Source organism: Oncorhynchus keta, unplaced genomic scaffold (genome assembly GCF_023373465.1).
Source record: "Oncorhynchus keta strain PuntledgeMale-10-30-2019 unplaced genomic scaffold, Oket_V2 Un_contig_11282_pilon_pilon, whole genome shotgun sequence".
NCBI lineage: Eukaryota > Metazoa > Chordata > Actinopteri > Salmoniformes > Salmonidae > Oncorhynchus > Oncorhynchus keta.
Genome location: NW_026277406.1, coordinates 97,501 through 106,559, shown reverse-complemented (window position 1 = coordinate 106,559; position 9,059 = coordinate 97,501). Strand labels below are relative to the sequence as shown.

General features: G+C 45.0%; 1 protein-coding gene across 1 annotated transcript in view; it reads left to right on the top strand.

The window, feature by feature from the left end:
• The first annotated feature begins 563 nt into the window (after positions 1–563).
• The window catches only part of LOC127917313 (putative protein TPRXL), a 79,376-nt gene continuing 70,880 nt past the window's right edge, over positions 564–9,059 (top strand). The window contains exon 1 of the mRNA XM_052500560.1: positions 564–622. Within this exon, the coding sequence (XP_052356520.1) occupies positions 564–622 (59 nt within the window). The remainder of the gene's footprint in view (positions 623–9,059) is intronic.

The window sequence follows — 9,059 nt, the reverse complement described above, 5'->3', positions numbered from 1 at the left end:
GCATGGTGTACTTCTTAAAGGAATGTTTATTCAAGTTACGCCGCTTTATCCCTGTCAACAAGGGTAACGATTTCAAATGTACCCCCGTTTATTCCTAATGAGCTATTGGAGCGCGAGTTATTGCGCTTTGGGAAGTTCGCCAGTTCAATTAAGGTCCCGTTGTGTTGCAAACACCCGGCGTTGAAACAGGTTATGTCATTTCGGCGACAGGTGTTTATGTTTTTGGACTCACCGGAGCAGACTTTAGAGTCATTGTTTAAAGTCAAGTATGACAATAGACTGTATATGGCTTATGCTAGTACGGGTAGTCAACAGTGTTTTGAGTGTGGAGATGTTGGTCATAAACGACATGCTTGCCCGAAAAGGGAGAAGGCCGGGGGAGGGGAGCAGGTGGTCATCGTAACGCCTGGGCCCTCTGATGTAGAGAGGTGGGCCGACAGCGGTAGAGCAGCCAAAAGCACCTGTTGCTGAGGAACAAGTTATCCGTGTTGAGGGCACGGGGTTGCAATTTCTATTAGAGGGAAATGTTATGCTGCAGAAAAGTATTGTTGTAGAAGGTAAGGATGTATCTGAAGAGCCAGTTCCTCAAACTGGTGAGCAGGTGCCCAGTACGAGTGCTGGGGTAAAGGAGGGGGTTCATGTGGAGCTCGGATCCCAGGTAGTGGAGGAGATGCCCGCTACGAGTAATGAGGTACAGGAGGGTTTTAATGTGGAGCTAGGCTCCCAGGTAGTGGAGGAGATTCCCACTACGAGTGCTGGGGTTCATGTAGAGCACATATGTCAGAGTCAAGGCCCGCGGGCCACATCCGGCCCGCGAGAAGGTTTTTTACGGCCCCTGGGATGATCTTGATTTATTATTAGAACCGGCCCGCAGACCGCAGCAAGCCGGCAGCCCGCAGATCTTTTACACGCACCAATACTACATTTCCCACAATGCAACGGTGACGCACCGAGCAGTAGGCTGCTTCATTTCAATATTTATTGGCACAGCAGTTGTCAGCATCACAGTAAAATTAACTTTCAGATACCCATCAAAAATGGCAAAACGGAAGGTGGACACTGAGAACCGGGGTTTCAAACAAGGTGGGAGTCGGAGTATTTGTTCACGGAGGTAGCTGGAAAACCTGTGTGTCTTCTGTGTGGAGAAAGTGTGGCGGTACTGAAAGAGTATAATCTGAGACGACATTATGAAACGAAACACGCGGACAAAAACAAGAATATGGACATGGAACAAAGGCTACAAAAGGCAGAGGAATTAAAACGAGGCCTCAAATCTCGACAGGCTCTGTTCAAAAAAGCCAAATCACAAGGCCAGGCTGCTGTCAAGGCCAGTTTTATTTTGGCAGAAGAGATCGCTAAATCAGCCCGGCCATTTACGGAGGGGGATTTCATCAAAAACTGCATGATTAAAGTTTGTGACGAAGTTTGCCCAGAAAAAGGCAACTCTTTTTAAATGTGAGTCTGAGCAGAAACACCATTGCCGAGAGAGTAGACCAGTTGTCCATCAATCTAAAAGTGAAAAAAGGGAAAAAGGGAAAAGATTTCATTGCATATTCCTTGGCTGTGGATGAGAGCACCGACATTTCTGACATTGCCCAGTTGTCAATTTTCATCCGCGGAGTGGACTCCAGCCTAAGCGTGACAGAGGAGTTTTTGGCTTTACGTCCTATGCATGGCACAACTACGGGGCATGATTTGTATGAAGAGGTGTCAAGATGTGTAAATGAGATGGAGCTGCCTTGGGAAAAACTCGTGGGTTTGACAACCGACGGAGCACCTGCGATGTGTGGACACAGGAGCGGACTGGTGGCGAAGATACGGGAAAAGATGCAAGAGGAAAACGCGACAGGTGAGCTGACAGCTTATCATTGTATCATACACCAGGAAGCGTTGTGCGGTAAAGCCTTGAAAATGGAGCATGTAATGAGCATCATCACGCGCACAGTTAACTTTATCAGAGCCAAAGGTTTGAATCACCGCCAGTTCAAGGCATTTCTGACGGAGTTAGAAACGGAGCATGGTGATTTGCCTTATCACACAGAGGTGCGATGGCTAAGCCAGGGAAAGGTGCTTCAAAGATGTTTCGAGCTTCGTGAGGAGATTTGTCTGTTCTTGGACAGCAAAGGGAAAGACACAACACAACTCCGAGACGAAATGTTTCTGTGTGAAATGGCTTTTCTGTGTGACATTACGAGTCATCTGAATGCAATGAACTTGCAGCTGCAGGGTCGGGATCGTGTCATCTCTGATATGTACAGTACAGTGAAGGCATTTAAAACCAAACTGACTCTGTGGGAGACGCAGATGCGGAAAGAAAATTTGAGCCACTTTCCCAGCTGCCAGACCATGAAAGAGAAGCTCTCTACCAGTGCGTTCCCGAGCGCACAGTTGGCTGATAAAATAGGTATGCTTGCCGCTGACTTTCGACGCCGATTTGCTGACTTTGAAGCACAAAAAGCAGGTTGGAACTGCTCGGTAACCCATTTGCTGTTGACGTGGAAAGCTCACCACCAAACCTCCAAATGGAGTTGATTGACCTCCAATGCAATGATGCACTGAGGGCAAAATATGCGGCAGTGGGTGCTGCGGAGTTCGCCCGTTTCCTCCCCGACACAATGCCCCAGCTGCGCATCCAGGCTGCTCAAACGTTGTCTATGTTTGGCAGCACATACCTGTGTGAACAACTGTTTTCTTTGATGAACTTGAACAAAACATCACACAGAAGTCGACTTACTGCTGAACACCTCCACTCAATTCTGAGGATTTCCTCAGCTCAGAGCCTTACCCCGAACATTGATGAACTTGTGGAAAAGATGGGACACCACCAAGTATCACCCTCAACCTCAAACAAGTGAACATTACTGTGCAATCACATATTTAGAGTTTTTACTCAGTTCAAGTTTAAAAGTTAAAGTTTAATATTTGTTTTCACTGCATGTTACTTCTCCTTAAACAAAGTGTTGTTTTTGATTAATAGATTTTTGCACTTTATTTTATTGTATTTCAATCCAATTATATTTTAAAAATATTTCAGTTGAGTGGATGATAGAAAATTGCTATTATTGTTTTTTTCTTTGAAGTAAATTTAGCCCACTTTTGCTAAAATAGAAAATATAGGCTACTGATGGTGCCTTGAATACCGGTTTCTTTCATTTAATGTTCATGTTATGGGGATTTTTATATAAAGGAAATTTGTCTTTTGTGTCTGTTGAAAATTAAAGATTACTGACAGAGCCATAAGAAAATATTGCTTTATTTATCTGATCATATTGGAATATATTTGTTAGGTTTTCAGTAGGTTCAATTAGGTTCACTAGACTATATGCGTCATTTAAAAAATTTTCAATGAACATTCGAACAGTCCGGCCCTCGGCTTGTAGCTAAATTTTTATTTGGCCCTCCGTCCATTTGACTTTGACACCCCTGATGTAGAGCTAGGCTCCCAGGTAGTGGAGGAGATGCCTACTACGAGTAATGAGGTACAGGAGGGTTTTAATGTGGAGCTAGGCTCCCAGGTAGTGGAGGAGATGCCCACTATGAGTAGTGATGTTCAGGTGGGGCTAGTCTCCCAGATAGTGGAGGAGATGCCTGGTACGAGTGATGAGGTGCAATTGGGGAGTGTTGAAAGGGATGTGGTAGAGGGGAGTCAGTTGTCTGTGGTCTCAGCTGAGGAGGATCAAGGAGGAGGATCAAGAGAAGGATATCTCTTTAGATATGACAGCTGCTGGTGAGGACTCAGTTTATGATCTCAAACTGAAGTTAAAGAGACTATCAAGGCCCTTGAACAGGACATCAAATCTATTGAATCTAGAGGAGGTAAATGAGTTTCTGGATCAGACTTTTGGTAAATCTGTCAAATTGGCAGATTATTTTGATGTTGATAAGTTTGTGAGGTCAGCTGTGATGTTACAGAAGACGGTGCGGTTAGACCAGCTGAGTGAGAAGAAGCAGTTTCGCTTGAGGAAATGTATTACTGCTGTTGCAGCAGCAAAAGGTGGTGGGAAACGTGGTCAGGTTAATAAGAGAAGATGAAAATAATGATGATTATCATGCTTCATAGGGTGTCTTTTTTCTCCTTGGTTTCTCTGTGGGCTCTTCTGCTTTTCTTTTCTCTTTTCTACACGGAGGTACTAAGGGTCGGTTCTCTCAATATGAATGGGGGAAGGGACAGGAATAAGAGGGCTTGGGTATTAGAAGTACTAAGGGTCGGTTCTCTCAATATGAATGGGGGAAGGGACAGGAATAACAGGGCTTGGGTGTTAGAAGTACTAAGGGTCGGTTCTCTCAGTATTAATGGGGGAAGGGACAGGAATAACAGGGCTTGGGTGTTAGAAGTACTAAGGGTCGGTTCTCTCAGTATTAATGGGGGAAGGGACAGGAATAAGAGGGCTTGGGTTTTAGAAGTAATAAAACAGAAAAGGCTTAATGTAGTTTTCCTACAGGAGACACATAGTGATGAGGAAAATGAGGTTGACTGGGGTATGTGGTGGGAGGGGAAGCATGTACTCAGTCATGGTACTAATTTCAGTGCTGGGGTGGCAATCTTGTTTTCCTCAGGCTTAGGGGTGACTGTGGTATCTACAACAGAGATTGTCAAGGGACGGGTTTTATTGATCAAAGTGGATGTCATGTGGTTTTTGTTAGTTTTTTTGAATGTTTATGCTCCTAATGAGGGTACAGAGCGTATTGCTGTTTTTGATCAACTAAAGGAAACCTTAAGACAGTGTGACCAAGAGGGGTGTATGGTTTTAGGGGGTGATTGGAACTGTACAGTGGATTTTACTGTTGATCGCACCGCTGAAGAACCTCACCTGCGGTCAGCCACTTGCCACTTGCATTTGAGCTTTCTGATGTGTGGAGAGTAAGGAATGCCAAAGTTAGGCAGTACACATGGCTAAAAATGAATGAAGGTCGTGTCAGTGCAGCAAGGTTAGACAGGTTGTATGTATCTGAGCAATACTGTAGTAGGGTTGGAAGGTTAGACAGGTTGTATGTATCTGAGCAATACTGTAGTAGGGTTGGAAGGTTAGATAGGTTGTATGTATCTGAGCAATACTGTAGTAGGGTTGGAAGGTTAGACAGGTGGTATGTATCTGATCACTACTGTAGTAGGGTTGGAAGGTTAGACAGGTTGTATGTATCTGAGCAATACTGTAGTAGGGTTGGAAGGTTAGACAGGTTGTATATATCTGATCACTACTGTAGTAGGGTTGGAAGGTTAGACAGGTGGTATATATCTGATCACTACTGTAGTAGGGTTGGAAGGTTAGACAGGTGGTATATATCTGATCACTACTGTAGTAGGGTTGGAAGGTTAGACAGGTTGTATGTATCTGATCACTACTGTAGTAGGGTTAGACAGGTTGTATATATCTGATCACTACTGTAGTAGGGTTGGAAGGTTAGACAGGTGGTATATATCTGATCACTACTGTAGTAGGGTTGGAAGGTTAGACAGGTGGTATATATCTGATCAATACTGTAGTAGGGTTGGAAGGTTAGACAGGTTGTATGTATCTGAGCAATACTGTAGTAGGGTTGGAAGGTTAGACAGGTGGTATATATCTGATCAATACTGTAGTAGGGTTGGAAGGTTAGACAGGTTGTATGTATCTGAGCAATACTGTAGTAGGGTTGGAAGGTTAGACAGGTGGTATATATCTGATCAATACTGTAGTAGGGTTGGAAGGTTAGACAGGTTGTATGTATCTGATCAATACTGTAGTAGGGTTGGAAGGTTAGACAGGTTGTATGTATCTGAGCAATACTGTAGTAGGGTTGGAAGGTTAGACAGGTTGTATGTATCTGAGCAATACTGTAGTAGGGTTGGAAGGTTAGACAGGTTGTATGTATCTGAGCAATACTGTAGTAGGGTTGGAAGGTTAGACAGGTTGTATGTATCTGAGCAATACTGTAGTAGGGTTGGAAGGTTAGACAGGTTGTATGTATCTGATCACTACTGTAGTAGGGTTGGAAGGTTAGACAGGTTGTATGTATCTGATCACTACTGTAGTAGGGTTGGAAGGTTAGACAGGTTGTATGTATCTGATCACTACTGTAGGAGGGTTGGAAGGTTAGACAGGTTGTATGTATCTGATCAATACTGTAGTAGGGTTGGAAGGTTAGACAGGTGGTATATATCTGATCACTACTGTAGTAGGGTTGGAAGGTTAGACAGGTTGTATGTATCTGAGCAATACTGTAGTAGGGTTGGAAGGTTAGACAGGTTGTATGTACCTGATCAATACTGTAGTAGGGTTGGAAGGTTAGACAGGTTGTATGTATCTGATCACTACTGTAGTAGGGTTAGAAGGTTAGACAGGTGGTATATATCTGATCACTACTGTAGTAGGGTTGGAAAGTGTGCCATTACTCCTGTGGGATTCTCTGATCATCATATGGTTACTGTTGATATTCACATGTCCTGTCCACGAAGGTCATCACCTTTCTGGTATTTTAATGTTAAATTGTTACATGATGTCATGTTTTGTGACAGGTTTTTGTTGCTTTGGGAAAAATGGAGGGGTATAAAAGGGAATTTTGAGTCCTTGAGACAATGGTGGGAGGTTGGGAAGGCCCAAATACAAGTATTTTGTCAACAGTATACTGCTCTGTCTCAAACTGAAGTTAAAGAGACTATCAAGGCCCTTGAACAGGACATCAAATCTATTGAATTGAAGCTGCTCACTCAGAACGACCCTGTACTAGTCATGAACTTACAGGACAAGAGACATGAACTGAGGTCGTTTCTGCATGAAAGAGTGAAGGGTGCCTTGATTAGGTCTCGTTTCGCTTCCCTCAAGGATATGGATGCTCCTAGCGCTTTAAAAAAAACCTAGGACAGTGGACATTGCAACGTAAACAGATGTTCTGCCTTCGTCTCCCTGATGGGAAGGGGACCACTAGGACAGTGGACATTGCAACGTAAACAGATGGTCTGCCTTCGTCTCCCTGATGGGAAGGTGACCACTAGGACAGTGGACATTGCAACGTAAACAGATGGTCTGCCTTCGTCTCCCTGATGGGAAGGGGACCACTAGGACAGTGGACATTGCAACGTAAACAGATGGTCTGCCTTCGTCTCCCTGATGGGAAGGTGACCACTAGGACAGTGGACATTGCAACGTAAACAGATGGTCTGCCTTCGTCTCCCTGATGGGAAGGTGACCACTAGGACAGTGGACATTGCAACGTAAACAGATGGTCTGCCTTCGTCTCCCTGATGGGAAGGTGACCACTAGGACAGTGGACATTTCAACGTAAACAGATGGTCTGCCTTCGTCTCCCTGATGGGAAGGGGACCACTAGGACAGTGGACATTGCAACGTAAACAGATGGTCTGCCTTCGTCTCCCTGATGGGAAGGGGACCACTAGGACAGTGGACATTGCAACGTAAACAGATGGTCTGCCTTCGTCTCCCTGATGGGAAGGGGACCACGAATGATATTGAAAGGCGTCAACATGCCGTGGATTTCTACTCGTCCCTTTATAAGGCGGAGGATTGTGACTCTCTGTGTACTGAACAGTTGTTACATGGTCTTCCTCAATTGGGACCTGAGCAGAGATTCACATTGGACTCTGACATTACACTGCAGGAGCTGTCCACAGCAGTTATGCAGCTCTCAACAGGCAGAGCTCCTGGCATCGATGGTTTACCATCTGAGTTTTATAAGCACTTTTGGGGGTCTGTTGGGGAGGATTTTTATGAAGTGCTGTGTGAATCTTTTCATGAGGGTTCTCATGAGGGTTCTCTTCCTGTATCCTGTCAACGTGCGGTGCTTTCACTGTTGCCAAAAAAGGGGGATTTGGCTCTCATAAAAAATTGGAGACCTGTTGCTTTGCTGTGCGCAGAATACAAAATTGTTTCTAAATGTCTCTCAAACAGGTTGAAAGAGTATCTGGGATTGTTGATCCACAAGGACCAGTCCTACTGTGTACCCGATCGCTCTATTGTTGACAACTTGTTTCTGATAAGAGATGTTTTAGACATTTGTAAACTGTCTGATGTAAATGTGGGTTTACTTTCGTTGGATCAGGAGAACGCTTTTGATCGTGTGGACCACCAGTACTTGTTTAAAACAATGAAAGCCTTTGGGTTTGGGGATGTTTTTTGTCTTGGATGAATTTACTGTAAGCTGGGGCCTCGTGTATGGTGAAGGTGGGAGGTGGTTTGAGTTGCCCCATCCCTGTCCAAAGGGGCATCAGGCAGGGATGCCCAACTTCAGGGCAGTTATATAGTCTGGCGATTGAACCAATGCTTTGTTTTTTAAGAGCGAAGCTTACTGGTTTCTTTGTGCCAGGTGTAATGAAGGGTCCCACGATAGCACTGTCTGCGTATGCAGATGACGTGATAGTTTTTATTACAGGTGGTGAGGATGTTAAGGTTCTCTCAAACACTTTAAAGGTGTATGAGGGGACCTCCTCAGCTCGAGTCAATTGGGGAAAGAGCGAAGCGCTGTGGGCAGGTCAGCTTCAGATGTGGTCCACTCCACGGTTACCAGGGGGGCTTCAGTGGGGCAGAGATGGAATGAAGACTTTGGGGGTTTTTCTAGGCTCTGATGTCTTTCAGAAAAAGAACTGGGAGGGTGTAGTGGAGAAGGTGTGTGCCAGACTGTCAAGGTGGAAATGGGTGCTGCCTCAGCTGTCTTATAGGGGACGGGTACTGGTAGCTAATAATCTTGCTGCTTCTACCCTGTGGCACAGACTAATGATTTTACAGCCACCAAAGGGTCTGATACAAGAGCTTCAGAGGACCCTTGTCAATTTCTTCTGGTCTGGACAACACTGGCTTAAAGCTGCAGCCCTGTACCTGCCACTGCACGAGGATGGGCACGGCCTGGTGGATATTTCCTCTAGGATCACGGCTTTCAGGCGCCAAGCAGCCCAGAGATTGTTGTACAGAGACTGTTCTAGCTGGATCGAAACAGCCTACATATCGATGAGGAGAGCGGGCTGTTTGGGCTTAGACAAGCATCTTTTCCTCTTAAAGCTGGAGGGGGGTGATTTGACTGGCCTGACTCCATTTTATAAGTCTGTTATGCAGGCTTGGAGAGTCTTT